At 44.5% G+C, this 20,870-nt stretch overlaps 1 protein-coding gene across 2 annotated transcripts in view; it reads right to left on the bottom strand.

Annotated features, from left to right (window-relative positions):
- LOC115482250 (gastrin/cholecystokinin-like peptide) overlaps positions 1 to 17,998 on the bottom strand; it is a 35,980-nt gene extending 17,982 nt beyond the window's left edge. For both annotated transcript variants that reach the window (XR_003944048.1, XM_030221901.1), the window contains exons 1-2: positions 17,695 to 17,998; positions 5,188 to 5,270 (exon numbers count right to left, since the gene is read on the bottom strand). Coding sequence is in view for 1 of the 2 variants with exons in the window: in XM_030221901.1 (XP_030077761.1) it covers positions 5,188 to 5,254 (67 nt within the window). In the remaining variant the exon portion in view is untranslated. The remainder of the gene's footprint in view (positions 1 to 5,187; positions 5,271 to 17,694) is intronic.
- Between the last annotated feature and the right edge of the window lie 2,872 nt (positions 17,999 to 20,870).

The raw sequence follows: 20,870 nt of genomic DNA, 5'->3' as shown, positions 1-20,870 counted from the left end.
CACTTAACCCTCCATTGCCCCTGGTACAAAATAAGTACCTGGATATATGTAAACTGCTTTGAATGTAGTTGCAACAACCTCAGAAAGGCGGTATATCAAGTTCCAGTTCCCTTTCCCCTTCCCTATATACCTTAATCATTGTAGAATTTAGCACCTCTAATTAAGATTTCATTTCTCTAATACGAATCCAAAAGAATCCACGGTAATTATTGAGTGGTCTGTGTCAGTGAGACAGGCTGTAAATCCATAGCAGTATATCTTGACGACGTGGGATTTGTACAAAGAATGACACCTTTTTAAGAGGAATGCAGGGGAAAGTTGAATTCCAAGGCTGGAATGAGGTACTATATGTTATTATAGCCACTGATTGGTCATAACGGGAGGGATAGGATTCCGTTTTAAAGGAATCATTGCCTTTTGCTGTAAGTTTGCTGCAGGCAAAAATGTTAAAACAGAAAGGGAGAAGGAATGAGTTCATCTTGCTGGGCAGACTAGATGGACCGTACAGGTCTTTATCTGCTGTCATTTACTATGTTACTATGTTTGACCTGATGGAAACATGGGCCACAACCTTCAAACTGAAACTCAATAGAGAGAAAACAAAGTTCATGGCGATAACCAACCCTTTCAAACAAATAGCAAACAACAAAATTCAAATAGGCCCAATGACATACACACTAGAACCAAATGTCAAAGTACTAGGAATACTGATTGACCAACACATGACTCTAGAATCACAAGTATTCAGATCCCTCTGGAAATGATGAAGAATAAGAGCATACTTTTCAAAAAACGGCTTCCGAATTCTAGTCCAAAGCCTTGTCTTGTCCCAGATAGATTACTGCAATGCAGTCTATGCTGGATGTAGAGAATACATACTCAAAAAACTACAAGCAGCACAAAATACCACAACACGCCTAATTTGTGGAGCATTCAGATACGACCACGCTATGCCACTGCTGCAATACCTACTACTACTACTTATTTCTATAGCGCTACTAGACATGCGCAGTGCTGTACACTGGCTACCAATAAGAGCAAGAGTGATCTTCAAAATTGTATATGGCACCGCACCAAATTACATGATGTCACAAGTCTAACTACCATAACCTACCCTCAAGAATAAACTGAGAGACTACCTCATTTTACATCATCCCAGATGCAAAGAAGTGACCTACAAAGTAGCTCACACTGCTGACTTCTCATATAATGCCACCAGATGGCGGAACACTTTGCCAAAGGACACATGACACGATACCACCTATGAAAGTTTCTGCAAAAAACTCAAAACGTTTCTGTACAGAAGGTCTTGCGAGGCCACCGCTTGAACTCTCAGCAGCCAATCTGAATTGGCGCTGGGAGAAAGATAGTCTGCAGACGTCCCGAAGAGGTCACTAGACCACCAGGGCACCACACTAAGGTAAAGCAGGGGAGGGGAGGATAGGATGCCCGCCTGCCCGCCTGCCTGCCTGCCCGACAGTCTGCCTGTTCATCCGCAAATCCGGACAAACAGGCAGGTTGGCAAAACCTGCCCGGTTGCCCAGCCGTGTGCTCAAAAAGAGGACATGTCTGGGTAAAACCAGATGCATGGTAGATTGATTCTATTTATACATCTAACACTACTTTGAATATGCTCACTGGGCAAATCTCTCTTATCTGCACCCTTCTCCTCCACCGCTAACTCCAGACTCCGTTCCTTCTATCTTGCTGCACCGTATGCCTGGAATAAACTTCCTGAGCTGGTACGCCAAGCCTCATCTCTGGCCATCTTCAAATCTAGGCTAAAAACCCACCTCTTCGATGCTGCTTTTAACTCCTAAACCTAAACCTTCAACTGTCCCCTATCCCTGATATGTCCTGTCTGTCCTAACCCTTATCCCTTACTTGTCCTGTCTGTCTGTCATAATTAGATTGTAAGCTCTATTGAGCAGGGACTGTCTCTCCATGTTCAGGTGTGAAGCGCTGCGTACGCCCGGTAGCGCTATAGAAATGATAAGTAGTAGTAGTAGTAGTCTATTTGCACATCAAATTGCCACCTGTAAACCTGATCGACTTCTGTGTGCACATCTGACTGTATTGTAATTCCAATTGAACTTAATGTAAGCCACATAGAAATGAGTCCCCGACTTGGACCCATGTGGGGTATAAATCCAATAAAGTAAAGTAAAAATTGGGAGAGCACAAGGATAGAATGAAAATTGTGGAATACACTATACAGATGCAAGAATCACAAACTAGTCTCCAACGAGTGACAGGTGTGACTCACATTAAGGATTAAGCTGAGGTTTTTGAGAATTCTTTGAGATCTAGGGATCATACATAGTAACATATAGTAGATGACGGCAGAAAAAGACCTGCATGGTCCATCCAGTCTGCCCAACAAGATAAACTCATATGTGCTACTTTTTGTGTATTCCTTACCTTGATTTGTACCTGTCCTTTTCAGGGCACATACCGTATAAGTCTGCCCAGCACTATCCCCGCCTCCCACCACCGGTTCTGGCACAGACCGTATAAGTCTGCCCAGCACTATCCCCGCCTCCCAACCACCAGTCCCGCCTCCCACCACCGGCTCTGGCACAGACCGTATAAGTCTGCCCAGCACCATCCCTGCCTCCCGCCACCGGCTCTGCCACCCAATCTTGGCTAAGCTCCTTAGGATCCATTCCTTCTGAACAGGATTCCTTTATGTTTATCCCATACATGTTTGAATTCCGTTACCGTTTTCATCTCCACCACCTCCCAAGGGAGGGCATTCCAAGCATCCACTATTCTCTCTGTGAAAAAATACTTCCTGACATTTTTCTTGAGTCTGCCCCCCTTCAATCTCATTTCATGTCCTCTCGTTCTACCGCCTTCGCATCTCCGGAAAAGGTTCGTTTGCGGATTAATACCTTTCAAATATTTGAACGTCTGTATATCACATCACCCCTGTTTCTCCTTTCCTCCAGAGTATACATGTTCAGGTCAGCAAGTCTCTCCTCATACGTCTTGTAACGCAAATCCCTTACCATTCTCGTAGCTTTTCTTTGCACCGCTTCAATTCTTTTTACATTCTTAGCAAGATACGGCCTCCAAAACTGAACACAATACTCTAGGTGAGGCCTCACCAACGATTTATACAGGAGCATCAACACCCCCTTTCTTCTGCTGGTCACACCTCTCTCTATACAGCCTAACAACCTTCTAGCTACGGCCACCGCCTTGTCACACCGTTTCGTCGCCTTCAAATCCTCAGATACTATCACCCCAAGATCCCTCTCCCCGTCCGTACCTATCAGACTCTCCCCGCCTAACACATACGTCTCCCGTGGATTTCTATTCCGTAAGTGCATCACTTTGCATTTCTTCGCATTGAATTTTAATTGCCAAACCTTAGACCATTCTTCTAGCTTCTGTAGGTCCTTTTTCATGTTTTCCACTCCACTCTGTAATGGAAATGAATTTTAAAGATTGTTTTTCATCTCTGTCTTGACCGAACAGTGCACTCGGGGTCTGTATTGTTGATTAGAAGTAATTCTGTTTAAAAATGGTTGTTTAACTTTGATTGTGTGAAAATAAGTTGGAATGCAGAAGAAGAGCACAGCTCTAATTAATTTGGTATGTGAACAGGAGTATGGCACTTGTTTTCCAGGCCCAGCTTGGCCACCTGGACTTGGAGAGCATGTGACCACGTTTCCACAGTATGGCTTGTTTACATTCCTTAATTTTCCAAAACCCACTTGTTGTCACCCTTTAAACTGATTAAGAAATATTTTCTTGAAATATCAACATTTTCTCATATGTCTTGTATCCTTATTTCTAACTTATACTACTAACAGAGACTCCGTGGGGGCTGGGCAGGAGGATGACCTGCGTGTTTCACAGACTTCTTCAGAAATTCTATGGATCTGCATTTTTCGAGTCGTCTTCTGACAGTATTTCTAGTAGAGTTACTCTTCTTGTCCAGGCCCTTAAGGAGGATGATAGTTTTAAAAGCTTATTTTCTTAAGAAAGATGTGTTGTTATATGTTTTTTCCCCTGATGTTTTTGTCATGCTATACAAGTTAAGGGGAAAGTGTTCCTACGGTTGAAGCTTCGAATTTTGGCCATGGGAGCTACCTTCTTCCTAAAATTTCCTTGTAAATCCTTGGTTACTTTTCAAGGAACCAGGTATCTTTTTGTGGAGATGAAGAAAACTCACTGCGCCAAGATAAGAATGTTTGAGTATTTAATTGGCTTTGTTTAGTATTGTTTTATGAGGCGGCTAGGGTTGATTTATGAGACATATTTTGAAATGTTGTGTTCTTCAGGTACTGTATCAATCTTTCTCTCCTCCTTTTCTCTCTCAGTAATGGGGGCTTTATTATGACTGGAAAGTTTGCTTTCCTGGATTCTCTGTGTTTTATTCATTGCCTCGTTGCGTTTTTTATTATTTCCTATAATTTGTCTTGAAATTTTAATAATAATAACAAAGTCAAATGGCGCAGAGGCTGAGCAAAATAAATTTGAGAATGGACCTATATGCGTACCCCAGAGGAGAAGAGGGAGAGGAGATATGATACAGACCTTTAAATATTTGAAATCTATTAATGCAGAAAAAAAACCCAAAAATCTTTTACAAAAGAAAGAAAGCTGAAAAACTTGGGGACATGACAGGAAGCTGCGAGGAGGGAAGCTTAGGAGCAACATAAGGAAATGCATTTTCACACAAAGAGATGCTGGTGTGAAGACTGAAACAATGATGGAATTCATAAAAGGAATGGGATATCCACAGAGGGCCCAAAATGTCAATAGGATGAAATAAAGCAGAAAGCAGGTCAGCTCAAAACAGCAATGAAATGAGCTTTTTGCACTTCAAAGATGACATGGAGGGGGAATAACCTGCCTGGAGCAGCAGCTACATCCCTAAGCACCTTACTGGGGAGATTGGATGGGTCATCTTCTGGCATCATCTACTATGTTACTATGAGCTAAATTTGCATATTAGAGTCTCAATATAATCTCATATAACATCACTATGGATGTTCTGAAAACTCAGTTGGTTCTGGGGTCACCACAACAGGTTTGTGAAGCCCTGTTCTAGATCTTTCCGCTGAAGTATCGAGGCACCCTTGTTGACAAGTAGCATAGTAACAAACTATAACACAGGATATAACCATGACTTGAGTTCTGGGAATGCCATGAAAAATGAAATAGTACACTTACACATGACCAGCCAAGAAGTACTTATCCATCCATCCATCCATCCATCGGAAGAGTCTTTCTTCATCATCCCACACAATCAAAAACTGGAACAAAACAAAGGGGAAAGATCTAATGAATTTCTCTTTGACCTTTTTAAATGACAATTTTTTATCTTAACAGTAGAAGAGCCATCTTGTAGGAGCTATGCATGACTTCCTGCAGATCAATAATAATAGCTCATGAAATAGACATTAAAATGCAACTGTCTGCTTGGAGAATTAATGACTCCAGCTGAAACGAGGCTCCCAGAGCTTCCTCTTGGGCCACATCAGTCAACTCATGTGTGGTCAATGGCTTCAGATATGGAGGTCCTGCCAACACATTCTGGGGTTTTGTTTGGGTCCTTCATGGTTACAGGTCTCCCCAGTATCTTTCTCTCTCTCTCTTTTTTGTCCTCTTTCACTGTCCGATCTTTTATACCCTGACAGCTTTCAGCATTAGGCTGCAGATTCTGAAGGGATGAAGAATTCTTTTATTTATTTATTTTCATACATTTTTAATACCGTCAAACCGTCCTGAGACATCAAGGCGGTTCACAGTTGAGTAAATCAGCGAAACACAGAACAGAAAAAATTCAACCCCCAACAAAGACTCAAAAACAGTAACAAGATGGGGAAAGAGAGAGAGAGCACAACAATAGGAAAACCAGTAGACTCAATACAAACATATTAGGAAACAAGCATGGGAGAGTGAGGAGGGAGGCCAGAGCTAATCAACCAGGGAGGCCAAAGCCTATTTAAAGAAGAAAGTCTTAGTTTTGAATCTAGCAAAATGCAGCAGCACATCTCTCTCTGCCCATTTCTTTCTCTATTCTTGTTTCTTTTGTCTATCCATTTCCCTTTGTCTGCCTCTCTCATCTCCATCGTCCCCTGTTCATTGCCATTCTGCCTTTATGTCTCTGTCTCATTCTCTCTTGCTTTTTTTTTTCTACAGCATCTGATCAGTAGCCCATCAACTCTCTTTAAAAATAAGAGCCACAGAGATAGGAATAACGAACCCGATGGATGAATTGCATCTGTAGCGACATTAGAACAGGATCATTTCAGCACTCAACTGTGGATCATATACTTCTGATAATTAAAATGTCATAAACTGTCTCAAATCTACAGGTACTCTGGTAAAAGAGCCCGCCTGACCCCAGCCTCTGCCCTATAATGTCAAAGAGTTACATCTTTAATTAAAAGCTCTATTTCACAGAGCTCAGAGTACATTTATATAAAAAAAAGAACATTCTCTGCTTTGGTTGTCCAAGGCTGAATCCAAACCACAGCCCGAATGATGTGGGTGACGGTGATCAGAATCTTATTGTCCTAGACATGCCAAGCTTAATGAGAATCTGCTACTCACAAAAGAGCTGAGAGCGGCTTGTGTGTCTCGGGACTGCGACTGAGAAATAATCACAGGGGGACCAGATGGGACCTGTGCCTGTCTCGTACCAAGCAAGGAACAGGAGATGAGTTTGGATTTCCAAAATGTGCTCTGGACAGTAAATGAAGGAGCATCGTCCACAGAGAGACCTGCACGGTCCTTCTAGGTTGCCTAACAAGATAAACCCATAGGACATATGCATTCATACTCTTGATCTGTCCTTGCCATTTTTGGGACATAGATCGTAGAAGTCTGCCTGTCACTGGTGTTATTCCCCAACTATTATATTTATTTATTGGGATTCATTAACTGCCTTTATGAAGAGAACTTACAATTTTGTTAACAGCATAACAATAGTAAAATAACCAAGAATAAACATAAATACAATAAATGAGGTAACTTGGAAATAGCAAATTGAAACCTAATAATAGGACTACCATGAAATAGTATCAAAAATATACATATTTCACAGCCCTGCAGAATGACCATATAACAGAAATATGATAAATGTCAGTACAATATCAACAATACAGCATGAAAGAACATTCAAATAACACAGATATGATGCTAATGCTTTTCTACAAGGAAGGGCAATCCACCCAGGTGGGTGAACAACAAAATCCCACAAAACCAACAAACAGTAAACAGGAGTAGGAAGTGGACCAATGACTCCAAAGTCTGGAACAGTAGGGTCGAAACAAAGAGACTTTAATACAGTCTCAGAGTCTGTAATAGAGTCTCTTTGTTTCGACCCTACTGTTCCAGACTCTGGAGTCATTGGTTCCACTTCCCACTCCTGTTTAATGCTTTTCTTCAACACAGCTTACCATGTAGCTGAGGGGCCAAGTGAAAATATTTAAATGGGTTCAAGATGGGTAGTACAGAGTCAATTGGGATAAAAAGATGGGTGGCTAAACTCAAGGCAAGTTCTTTGTACAGTTAAACAAGTTATAAGGGGGTTGATATTGAGACCAGGAGGGAGGCTGGGTAATTCCTACGGTTGGCAGCGAACCCAGAAAGTCAATGCTGGAGCCATATCTGGCAACCAGCATTGAATTTCAAGGTTTTTTTGGCCACTAAAAACATAGCTGATTAAGCCAATATTCATCGTCTGAGTTATAGCGGCCAAAGATAGACCTGCTATTAGCACAGGCCCATCTGGCCGCTAAACTTAGCTGGTCAGCCAGTGAATATTGGCACTAACCAGTCATGTCACGCAACATAGTCGGTGACCAGGCCAGCCAATAAGCTGTAATATTCAGCCAAGATAGCCAGCTATCTTGTGTTGAATATTAGCGCTTAGCCGGCTTAAGGCTATTTAACCGGACAGGAACAGCTCCTGGATGGTTAAATTACATTAAGCCGGCTAAGTGCTAATATTTAGCACAACATAGCTGGTTAGTGCCAATATTCATTGGCTGACCGGCTAAGTTTAGTGGCTAGATAGACCCGTGTAAATAGGAGGTCTATCTTTGGCTGCTGTAACTTAGCCAGTCAGCTGATAATATTGGCTTAACCATCCCTTTGGAATGACTTGCCAAAAGAAATCTGAGCAGAATCTAGTTATAAAAGGTTTTATTAAAGACACACTTTTTGGGTTAGCTTTTAATCTATAGCTCGGAGTGTGGGAGATCTTGTCTGTCTATTGATTTATACTCTTTATTCTACAATATTTAATAGTATTTTATAATTGTTTAGTATGTATCGATTGACTGATTAGGATTCTGAAAGTGTGTGTCAGGTCTATCCTTTTTATTGATGGAGTTTATTTATTTATTTGTTACATTTATATCCCACATTTTCCCACCTATTTATAGGCTCAATGTGGCTTACATAGTACCAGAGAGGTGTTACAGACTCCGGTGTAAACAAATACAAAGTGATGTTGTGGTAAGATAAAGTTCATGTGGCACAGCCACACTAGGGAATCGTACAACGGAAGACTTGTGTTATGTCCATTACGTTCTTTAGTTCCTTCCTCCCCCACCTTTTTAATTAATTTGTAATAATTTTTGTAAACTGCTCTGATCTGGAAAGGTGAGTAGTATTACCAAGTTTTAACAAACATAAACATCCCTTTCCCACCCCTCAATTTTATGTGGAACTCTTTATGAAAACAAAAAAAACAACACACCAAAAGTGGTTCCTAAACCTGGTCCTGGAGGCACCCCAGCCAGTCAGGTTTTCAGGATACCTACAATGTATATTCATGAAAGAGATTTGCATGCAGTGGAGGCAGTGCATACATATCTCTCTCATGAATATCCTGAAAACCTGACTGGCTGGGGTGACTCCAGGACCAGGTTTGGGAACCACAGGCTTACAGGAAACTCAAGGTGTAGAGGAGTGGCCTAGTGGTTAGAGCAACCCTCTTGACATCCAGAATGGCTGGTTCAAATCCCACTGCTGCTCCTTGTGATCTTGGGCAAGTCACTTAACCCTCCATTGCCTCTACAAACTTAGGGGTCCTTTCACTAAGGCTCACCGAAAATTGGCCTGCACTAATGTAGGCACATGCAGATCCATTTTTCAGTGCGCCTGTAAAAAAAGGCCTTTTAAAAATTTTTGCCGAAAATGGACGTGCTGCAAAATGAAAATCGGCACGCATCCATTTTGGGTCTGAGACCTTACTGCCACCCATTCACTTAGTGGTAAGGTCTCACGCAGTAACCAGGCTGTAATGGTCTACGTGCATAGATTGCCGATTACCACCCGGTTTTCGCCGCGCATCCAAAAATAAAAGTTATTGTCAGACACACGTAAAATATGAAATTACCCCCTGGGCCACGCGGTAACTCCAAATTGGCGCACAATGGGCGTGTGTAGGCACCTATGCGGCATAGTAAAAGGGCTCTTAGATTGTGAGCCCTCCAGGGACAGAGAAATAGCCAGTGTACCTGAACGTAACTCACCTTGAGCTACTACTGAAAAAGTGTGAGCAAATCTAAATAAATAAATAAAACAAGAGGGAGCAGGGCTACACATACTGATAAAAACAGGACTCTTGATAACAGCATTATCTTGTGCTGTTAGCAGAGACAGGACCACTGCTGAAATCATTTGCACGCACGTGTACCAGCTTTCGCTTTGCTGATAATGTGCTCTGAGCGTTTCTGCTGAAACATGGCACCGTGTCGAGGCCTATCTTTGAGCTGTACCCTTACTGGTTGGAAACACAGCAAAGGCTTTTGGAGCCCTAATTTTTATGTGTTAGGAATACAGTAAAGGAATATTAATCACATTTTTTGCATTTGTAATTTCTAAAGAAGCCTCCTCCTTGATTGAGGGATCTCCTCTATATCATTTCCTCTTTATGGGGTTTCTTTTTTTTTTGGTCTTGTTGTCATTATGTACCACATGTTCTGCGTTAACACGCATTAAAACTTGCTTAGTACGCAGCAGTCTATCACACTTGTCAGTCCTGTGTCAACGATATACTTTTAGCGTATCTGGGTTTAAAAAAAGGTTTGGACAAGTTCCTGGAGGAAAAGCCCATAGTCTGCTGAGATAGATATGGGGAAGCAACTGCTTGTCCTGGGATTGGTAGCATGGAATGTTGCCACAATTTGGGTTTCTGCCAGGTACTTGTGACCTGGCTTGGCCACTGTTGGAAGCAGGATACTGGGCTTAGATGGACCATTGGTCTGACCCAGTATGGCTTCTCTTATGTTCTTGTGTACCCTGCATGTGAGTGAGAGACTTTTGAAAACTCTTTGTTAAACAAAAAGACTATCAAATAGTGGATCTGGTGTGAGATAGGTCCTTAGCTTCATATACAATGCAAATATAAAATAATTGAGGTTCTCTGTCAAATTGTAAAATGCATTTTAAGCAGCTGGTCCAATGAAATCCTCCTGGGATGCTGGGTTATTTTGGATAGTACAGAATAGTTGTCTTCACTGATGCCTCTCTCTCTTATCGTTGACTGTCAAACTCTCCAATGATTCAGTACAGAAACCCCTCCCCACTTTTACTCCCACAACTTCCTCCATCCCTGCCATGGGTGATTTAGGGAGAATTTCTGAGTTTTCCCAAGCCCTTATTAGAGACACCAGGCTGAAGGACCCATTCTCTAGGAAACAAAGGCAAATAGCCTTTTCAAGAGAAAGAAGAATCCACTGGAGCAATTTCTTAACTTGGATGTCTTATGTGAAGCTGTTCTTCAGGCCATCCAAATATCCTTGCTCAGTGATTTAAATCTACTTCTAGGAGGTCATTATCTTCTCCCATGTAAATCTGCAGTTGTAAGAGTTTAACCCTCTCAAATCCATATACACACTTTTTACTTTTCTCCCCAATGTGACTGGGGTGTTGCTACCTCACACTTATCAAAATCAATGTGCAATAAGTGAAGAGCCAAGACAAACAGAGCTCCCCCCCCTTCTTTTCAACCAAAGAGTTCAGAAAGGTCCTTCTAGGGCCTTGGTCTTCACTCCCAGTCTTCAAGAGCCACCAACGGGTCACGTTTTCAGCATATCCTTAATCAATATGCATGAGAGATTTACATACCTGCAGGGCCAGCTCAAGGGATAATGGCACCCTGAGCCAACTTGCTTTGGCAGTGCCCCCCCCCCCCCCCATTGCATAACTGCTGGCACCCTCTCACTTCCCCTCACCTCTTCCCATCCTGGTCGTCTGTCTTCCCCCTTCCTCTGTCCCCCTTCCTGACGGTCTGGTCTCTCCGTTTCTCTCTTGCCCCTCCCCACAGGTCCAGCACTGTTCCTTCACCTCTCTCACTCCCCTGCAGTCCTGTAAAGTTTATGCTGGTCACTAGTGTGGCAGCAGCATGACAGGCTGCCTTTGGTCAGCCCCTGGGTCTTCCCTCTGTTGTGTGCCACCCACAGGAAATTGCATCAGAGAAGGCAGGACATGGCTAAAGGAAGACCCAGGGACTAGCCAAAAGCAGCCTGTTATGTTGTTATGAACTTTACAGGACCACAGGGGAATGAGAGAGGCAGTGCCGTAGCGAGGGCGGCTGACACCCGGGGCAGCACGGCGCCCCCCCTCAGCGCGCACCCCCCCCCCTCCGGCACGCACCCTCCTCCCCCCCGGAGTGCATTGTTACTTACTTTAGAAGCGAGGGGTGGGTGGGAGGGCCGATCCGCCCCCGAGTCCACGTCGCTGGGAGCTGCGTTGGCTCCATTGGTTCCTTGCTGTCTCTGTCCCGGAACAGGAAGTAACCTGTTCCGGGGCAGAGGGAGCAAGGAACGAACGGAGACAACACCCCCCCAGCGGCGTGCACCCGGGGCGGACTGCCCCACCGCCCCCCCTTCCAACGCCACTGGAGAGAGGAGAGGGAGCAGTGCCATACCTGTGGGGAGGGGGGACAGAAGGGAAGAGTCTGGGAAGTGGGTGGGGAGGAGAAAAGGCTTAACTTGTAGACCAGGTGAGTTCATAGGCTGGGTATTTTGGCGCCCCTAATCGCTGGTACCCTGGGCCAGAGCCTCACCTCGTCCAATAAGCTAACCCTGCTTGCCTGGCAGTCCCAATGTATAAAAACCTCTCTCATACATTTTCATTAGGGCCATCCTGGAAACCCTACCTGTTGGCAGCCGTTGAGGACTGGGAATGAAGACCACAGTTCTGGTGCCTCCCATTCTGAAGGTGAAGGGGCAAGTAAAAATGAGAGAATAAATTGGAAATCTGTGGTGCTAGTCATGAAACCTTGAGAAAATTAATTGCAATAAGAGCAGAGGGAGCAAATCAGAACTCAGGTCTCATTGCTGAAGATTAAATATCTGACATACACACCCTACGTGACACGTAATAGCTTAGATATTTGAGTTCGGTCAAAGCCTGAATCCACCATGCAGCGTCAGACTCGCTGGGATATGAGCTGATAGGAAATGTCCTTGAGAACCAGTGGCTTATGCTCATGCAGACCAGTGATTTATTTTCTGAAGAATCCAAGAAGATATTATGGAGGTTCATCCAGTTTGTCTCCAGCCTTACAGAGCAGAGATGTGCATGGTAGCAACTTTTGACTGAGTTTTTAAAAAAAATATATTTGTACCCCGCGCTTTCCCACTCATGGCAGGCTCAATGCGGCTTACATGGGGCAATGGAGGGTTAAGTGACTTGCTCAGAGTCACAAGGAGCTGCATAGTGAAGCAAAAGGCAGCCTGGACAGACAAGGGTGAAGGTGGAGAAGGAGAGTGGAGAACACTAGCTAATTAACCCTCAGAATCTGAGCTCAGAAATACTTCAGGAAAATTTGGAATCATTATTTGACTATTGAAAGTGTCTGCTTTTCAAGAAAATGCATGCAGTATAGTGCACTAGCTCTCAGTCCAGTCCTTGGGACACACTTAGTCAGGTTTTCAGGATGTTCACAATGAATATGCATGACATAAATTTGCATGCACCACCTCCATTCTATGCAGATCTGTCTCATGCATATTCATTGTGGATATCCTGAAAACCTGACTGGCTATGTATGTCCTGAGAACTGGGCTGAAAACCCCTGGTATAGTGAAACTTAAATTTAGGCGAGTACATTTGCACCACATTTCAGCTGGCGCCTAAAGTGGGTGTTTTACTAAGGCGCACTAGCGTTTTTAGCGCACGCTAATATTTAGGGTGCGTTAAACGTTAGCGATGGATGTCACTAGCGTTTAGCACACCCTAAATATTAGCGCGCACTAAAAATGCTAGCGCGCCTTAGTAAAAGAGGCCCAAAGTTAGGTGTGATTCCACGGCATAAGGGCTATTCTATAAACCGTGCCTAACTTTAAGTGAGGTTTACAGAGCAATGATTTTTTCGGTGCCATATAGAGAATCACCCCTAAGTGTGTGGTGGTCAAATAACTATAAGAAACTCTAGTGCTTACCAGGGGCGTAGTCAGACTTTGGTGGGAGGGGGGGTCCAGAGCCCGAGGTGAGCGGCCACATTTTAGCCCCCCCCCCCAGCACTACTGACCCCCCCCCCCGGCAGCGCTGCCCCTCCCCATCCCTTTCAACCCCCTCGCATAAGAGCCACAGTACCTTGTCTCCTCGTTATCTGCAGAGGTCTACCTACTTGTGGTTAGTCCTTTTCATTAGCTTCCTGTGGTCTGTCTTCATGAACAGGATGGACTATATCTGCACCAGGGATGTTATTATTGTCATCTGCTCTGCTGGATCTCTGTGATCGTCACCACTATCACTAGAACCAATGCTGAAGCAAAAGGTGGGTACCTTTTTATCCTGGGTGACATGTGACCAGAGTGCATCTTTCTTTTGCTTCCTTCCATACTTGGGAATGGAGGAGTGGCCTAATGGTTAGTGTAGCGGGTTATGGACTTGGGGAACCGGGTTCAATTCCCTCTGCAGCTCCATGTCACCCTGGGCAAGTCACTTAACCCTCCATTGCCTCAGGTACAACAGTAGTACAATGCATTACTTAGATTGTGAGCCCACTAGGGACAGACCCAGTATCTGTATAATGAAGCTGTATACCACTTAGGTCTAAGCAATATATAAATACTTGAAGAATGAATACTTCAGTAGCAGTGGTGAAAGTGAAAGTGAGTGGCAAGACTTGGTGAGAAAAAAGATCTCAGAAATGCACAGCAGTTACATACCACTAACATCACTGCCAACTTCTGGATGTTTCTTTAGGATTTGTCTGGTACTTCCAAGTGACTCAGACTCAGGGGCGTAGCCAGACACCCAATTTTGGGTGGGCCTGGGCCCAAGATGGGTGGACAGAAGAACCCCGCCCATCCCCCAGGTGATGTGGTCTCTCCTTCTCTCACCTGCATGCCATATGGTCTCTCAAACATCCCCCCTGTCCCGCATACCTTTTAAATAGCAGATTTTCACCAGCAGCAAGCAGCAACTAATACACAATGCTCATGTTGGCCCCAAAGCATTCCCACTGACACAACTTCCTGTTTCTGCATAGGTGGGAATATGTCAGAGGGAATGCTATGGGGTCGGTGCAAGTAGTATGTATCAGTCACTGTTCGCTGCAGGCAAAGATCTGCTATTTTTCAAGGTATGCAGGAGGGAAAGTTGTTGGGAGTTTTCAGCTGGTAGGGCTTGGGAATCTCTGCCAGCCACATCACAGGTGTTCTGCTATTAGGTGGGCCTCAGCCCAAAGTGGATGGGCCTGGGCCCACCCTTGGCTACGCCACTGCTCAGACTAGCCACTGTTGGAGACAATATCTGGGCCTTGGACCAGTCATCTGATCCAGCTGGCACCTCTTATGTTCTGCAGGAACATTCTGGAAGGCTGGGTAAGTGGGAAAAAGACAATCCCCTATGCAGCAGTCTGCACACTGTTCTGGCAGTCACGGCCACCGAGAAGGGGGAGAGGAGGCAAGATTCCCTGGACCCAGCCTCCAAGGAAGGGCCTGGCGCGAGGGCGCAGAAGCTTCTTCTTGCCTGCTTGCTTCCAGGTCTGTCTTTCTCCTCTGTGTGCCAGGAACTGGATGATTATGTTAACATGATAATCCAGGTCCCAACACAGATGAGTAGGAGATGACAGACTGAGGGAGGAGCAGAAAACACAGGAAGGTAAGGGGGCAGTAGCGGCCCAAGTGTAGGGGGCGGCCCGAGTGTGAGGGGGGGGGGGGGGCGATGCTGCCCTGGGCTTGGCTGTGTCTTTCGGCAGCCCTGCTGGCACTGTTTTTAAAAACAGAATCAGAGCAGCACCACTGTTTTCTCAAAAGTAAATATTCATCCAGTGGTGGGCGGTTAAGTGCTGAATATCGACATTTAATCACATAAGTACTGACTCTGCCCCCAGATTGCCCACAAAAAATCTCCGGCTACGGCTTTATCAGTTAAGTGCCGCTGAATATCAGCAGATTTAACTGGCCAGAAGTCTCTCCTGCCCAGTTGAATCAATTTGAAGATTGACCCTTCAGTGTTTTACTGTCACATTGGAGCAAGTGGCCTGAACCTCTGACACAGACTGGCTGCAGGTACACAGCCAGGTCGGCTCATTCTTTTGAATACATTGTTTTTACCATCCATGGTTTGAAGGTTGTTCTTTTGCTGGGCTATCCGCACGTTGCTTTGTCACCATAAGAGGAAAAAGGACCAGAGGAAGTCCAGAAATTAGATGGCTTGAAACCATTTAGCAAGATATTGAGGCCTGTGATACAGGCAAAAGGAATGTTTTTGAGCAAGTAGTGTGATGAGGGTGCATAAGACTGCAACCCTCGTACAGCTGGGAACCATTTAGAAGGAAAGGAGAGCAATGCTTGGGGTGTCTTAAGATACTGAAAAAATGGCTTTTTGTTCCCCATGTGATTTGAAGAGTGGAGAAGGAAACGTAATTCCTTAGTGAAATAGGCTAGAACAGTGGCGTAGCCAGACGGCCGATTTAGGTGGGCCTGAAAGTAAATTGGGTGGGCCCAAAGTTTCTTCACTGCCACCTCCTCCCTGGCAACCTCCCCCGAACTTGAAGAAATACCTGAACTGGCGGGGATCCGCAAGCCCTGCCAGATGAAGTTTTCCTTCTTACTGAACATAGAAACACAGATAAATGTAGGCAGATAAACATATGGCCTATCCAGTCTGCCCATCAGGGCTGTCAAGATACTAGGCCGGGCCCGGGGCAAGGCCGCCCTGCCTCTGCTGCCGCCCCCGTCGCTCCCCCTGCCATTGCCGCCCCCCGTCGCTGCAGTTGGCGGTCTCACCTGCCTGCCTCTACAGCTCCGGGCCCCCTGCATTCAAGGCGGCAGTCGCAGATCATTTCCCTTCTGGCCTTCCCTCCCGGTGTCCCGCCCTCGTCTGATGTAATTTCCGGTTTCCATGAGGGAAGGACACAGGGAGGGAAGGCCCGAAGGGAAATGATCTGTGACTGCCGCTTCGAATGCAGGGGGCCCGGAGCCGAGGAGGCAGGCAGGTGAGACCAGATAGTTTCATTTTTTACATTTTTGGGTGCACGGTGCTAACCGGGCAGTAATTGGCATCGTATGCGTGCTGATGATTACCGCCTGGTTAATGCGTGAGACCTTACCGCTAAGTGAATGGGTGGAGGTAAGGTCTTAGGCCCAAAATGGACGCGCGACAATTTTCATTTTGCCGCACGTCCATTTTCAGCCCCCCCCCCCCCCCCCAAGGCCTTTTCTGCAGGTGTGTTGAAAAATGGACCTGCACGCTTCCAATACACGCGTCTACACCAGCGCAGGCCACTTTTCGGCACACCTTAGGACCCCTAACATATATCCACCTATAGCAATCTTTGAGGATTAATTTTTAGGTTTCACAACATCATCAGATTCTTGGAGTAGCTAATGAAGACTTAATTAGGGTAATTAGTTGTATGGATAGCGTGTGTAGCCTGGCCTTCAGAGAAGCAAGAGCTCCTCCAGCCAGATGTCTTAATGAGTGGTGGGGGGGGGGAGGGAACCACCTAGTTTCAGAATATTTCTGCAGCAATGGCACAGTTATTCTTGCACTGCCAATCCCTGGGAAACAGGAAGATCTCAGTGATTAGGCAAAGGATGGCATTCACCATCCTGACCTTCCTCTTTCCAGCCCTCCTTAATGAGTCTGGGAAACTTGTTTACTCTGTTTGTGCCACAGTGAAAGAGATAAATTTTACTTCAGACCTGAAAATAGAAAATACGCAAGCTTTGGGTCCCATTCAATACACCGAGGGCTGGGTGAAAGACGCTGGCATCTGCTGATGCTGACGTTTGAAACCAATGAAGTTTAAGTAGACAGATGAGGATCTTATGCAACAGTTCAGGACCTTGGCGGAGAATAAGCAAAGCACTCAGAATTGCAGCAAAAGGACTTCAGCAGCGCTCTCTGGGTTCATGATGACCCCCAGAAGGAAAGCTTTGAAGGCTCTTGTTTGTGCCATTCCAGGACAGCTTTAGGGATGGTGCCACTGGAAGGGGCGTTGGCACTTCTCAGGGCACCTGCAGTCTGAGGTCTGACACCCTCCAAAGTTAAGCAAAATAAAAGTTTTCATATAGATTTTAGAAAATGGATTCATAAACAAGCACACTTTCAAAAGCAGCTGAGCTTGTTCTACCTCCTTCCCCTCTTATGTTTTAAGTCAGTCTTTCCTTCACAACCCTTGGTGCTAAATACACAAACACACTGTTCTGAAGTTAGTAGTCTTTAATGGAACATAAAGGTGTTTAATGATCCTACCTTATTCCTCTTGGTTTATCTGCTATCTTGCTGGGTGAGCATTCTGGCTTTCACCATTGGAAAGATGTCTAGGGTAATGGGAACAAACTACTTAGCCAGGTGTTAACAGGAGGATTACAGGACCAACTGAGGTCAGTTCAGAAAGCCACGCACTTAGTTCAGTGCATTCTGAAGGAATACCGTATGTACTCGACTATAAATGGAGATTTTTGGGCCCAAAAAAGGACCAAAAATCAGGATCTCAGCTTATAGTCAAGTCGGAAGAAATTTCTGTGCTTCTCCCCTTCCACAGCACTGACTGGCATTTCTTATCACTTCCTCCTGGCTGCTGCTGCTAACAGGGAAGTGAAAGCAAGCTGGGCCGGTGTGGGGCCTTGAGCCAGAGGCGTGGCCAGACTCAGTATTTTGGATGGATCCAGAGGTAAATTGGATGGGCCCTTCCACACGCACGCACCCCACCACCCCACAACAAATATCTTCCTGGAGATATTTTTTAAAATACAGATTTTTTTTCATCTACCCCACACCTCCCCCCTCTCCTCCATGGCCTTTCAGGCACCTGTGCTCCTGTCTCTGAACCCTGTCCCTCCTCGGTGTACCGTACAGGTGTTCTCGGTGCCTTCAGCGATTCATTCTCACTGCTTGTGCCGGCCCTGCAGCTGTATTCCACCAGACAGGAAACAGGCAAGGATGTTAGCAAGGGCAGGACATGGCAGATGGAAGATTGTGGGGCCGGCACAAGCAGTGAGAATGAATTGCTGCAGGCACCAAGGACACCTATACAGTACACCGGGAAGGGACAGGGTTCAGAGACCGGAGCACAGATGCCGGGACACCACAGAGGAGAGGGGGGAGAGAGCAGTGTGGTGCCACTGCTGGGTGGGCCTAAACCAAGAATGGGTGGGCCTGTGCCCACCCAGGCCCACCTGTAGCTACACCATGTGCTACATGGTAATGCTGGGTGAAAAAGACCGTGCATACATGAACTGATGCACTATGTAAACACCGATGTAGCATGAGTGCTCATTCACTTCTTTACACGGTCTTTTTAAAGACCCTTTTGCCTTTTTCACTCAGCATTACCATTTGACACCATTTACTCACCGTCAGACTTCTGAGGCAGGCACGTTATATGCCGAAACAAGGTGCCATGTCGAGTCTAGAGCACTGATTTTACATTCATTGTGTAATGCTGATTTTTAAGCTTTGATATTATTTTACTGACATTATTTTATTATGTATTGTTTTACATACATTGATTTTAATGTGATGATTTTATGTTTATTCTGTTTTTTTTACATACACCAGAGTAATAACTATTTAACTTTATTGATCCTGAGGTGTGTCTAGCCCTCCTACATTCCCACTTCCTTTGTGTATTGCTGTTTGTCTGGTGGGACTTTGTCGTTTGGTTATCTGTGGTTTTAGGGTTACTGTCTAACCACAAAGAGTTTCCAGCAGCTGCGATTAATTCAGAATGAGGCGGCAGGTTGCAAAAGCATAACCACATCACACCCTTCCTGCAAAACTGGCACTAACCTGCCAGGCCACATTTAAAACTATATCTTAAGATTGGAATCTACCCCCTCTTTTTGAGACGGAGATGCTCACTGCTGAAAGTAGGCATTCCTTGCCTAATTGTGAAGCGCTGCGTACGACTGGTAGCGCTATAGAAATGATTTATAGTAGTAGTAAATGGGAAAAGATCGGGCTACCCTTCTTGTCTAATAAATGTTAGTATTTTATATTTGCTTATGCCATTGTCTTTTTTTCTGCTTCGCTTATTCCCTGACACTTCTTAGCATCTCCCTTTTGGTAGAGAGTTGGGGAAGGGGTGGGGAGGTTGGTTTGTTCCTATATTTCAAAATGGTTAAAATCTTAGAGGTCTGATGCTCACCTTTACTATATTTATCTATTCATCGCCCTTAAGCCAACTGGGGTGTATTGGTGGTTTTTTTTTTTTTAATTAGCTCCACTGTTTGTATGTATTAATCTTTACTGTTGATAGTGGCATTATTGCTGGAATTGTTTTCTGGTGTTTGTTAATAAAGAACTCTAAAAGAAAAAAAAAGTTTAACCCTCTACATACCTCTTGAAGTGCACCATACCCTTTCCAAAGGAATTCATACGATCTGACATCTGCCAATGAGCTTTCTCAGGAGTTGCAGCCACTCTCTGGAACTCAGTCTAGCCACCCACTTCTATTTGTTTCCCACACCTTTCTCTTATCCATATTATATTGTATCTTTGCTATGGCTGTTCTACTGTGCTATTAATATGTTTCATCTAAATTGTACTGACACTATCATCTTTCTGTTATTTCTGTTATTTGGATGATCTACTGTGTTGTTTTAATGTGCACAATACTAACAAAGTATCAAATTATTACTATAATTTATCTATTTCCTGTACCACACTATAAATTGCCTCGCTGTGGTTAATAAATCATAACAGTTAAGGGCTACATTTACTAAAGCATGTTAGCATATGGTAATTAACAGGTTATTAGTAAATAAGTCCCACTGTATAAATAGGACCTGAGGAAACAGTGCACATTAATGTGTTACAACATGGTCATGGGATAGTGTTTTCTAGAAAAATTAGCCCTAAATACCTTATCCCATTTTCTATGTGAAGTGCACGCCTTAGCCACTGGTAAGCCATATATACAGTCCAAATTCAAGAGGAATAGGTATTTTCCTTGGAAATCAGTCTCTCTGCAAGAACTCTGATCTGTACACAGCTCTAAGCATCTTCTGCAGTCATGTGTCTCCTTTCCTAATAATACTTACCATAGACGTTAAAATTCTGATTAATGCAAGAACTTGTCATTAATACCACAGCGCCACCGAGTGGTGGCCAGAACACTGTACAGCCTACAGCACACCAGTCAGGGTTCTTTCCAAGTAGCCCGTTATCTGTTGCTTCAGCATGCGCAATTCCCCTTACCTTATTCATGTACTACACCCAAGAAACAGGATTAGCACAGCATGTGCGAACGCCATTACGGCATAATGTAAGCCACATTGAGCCTGCAAATAGGTGGGAAAATGTGGGATACAAATGCAACAAATAAATAAAATACATAAATAAATAAATGTATGCCCTGATTCTCAGAACACCCGTAGTAAGCCAACAGCACAGAAACTGTACTGCCAGAACTGCGCAGAAAATTA

The sequence above is a fragment of the Microcaecilia unicolor genome, chromosome 12 (genome assembly GCF_901765095.1).
Source record: "Microcaecilia unicolor chromosome 12, aMicUni1.1, whole genome shotgun sequence".
Lineage (NCBI taxonomy): Eukaryota > Metazoa > Chordata > Amphibia > Gymnophiona > Siphonopidae > Microcaecilia > Microcaecilia unicolor.
This window is presented reverse-complemented; position numbering and strand designations above follow the sequence as displayed.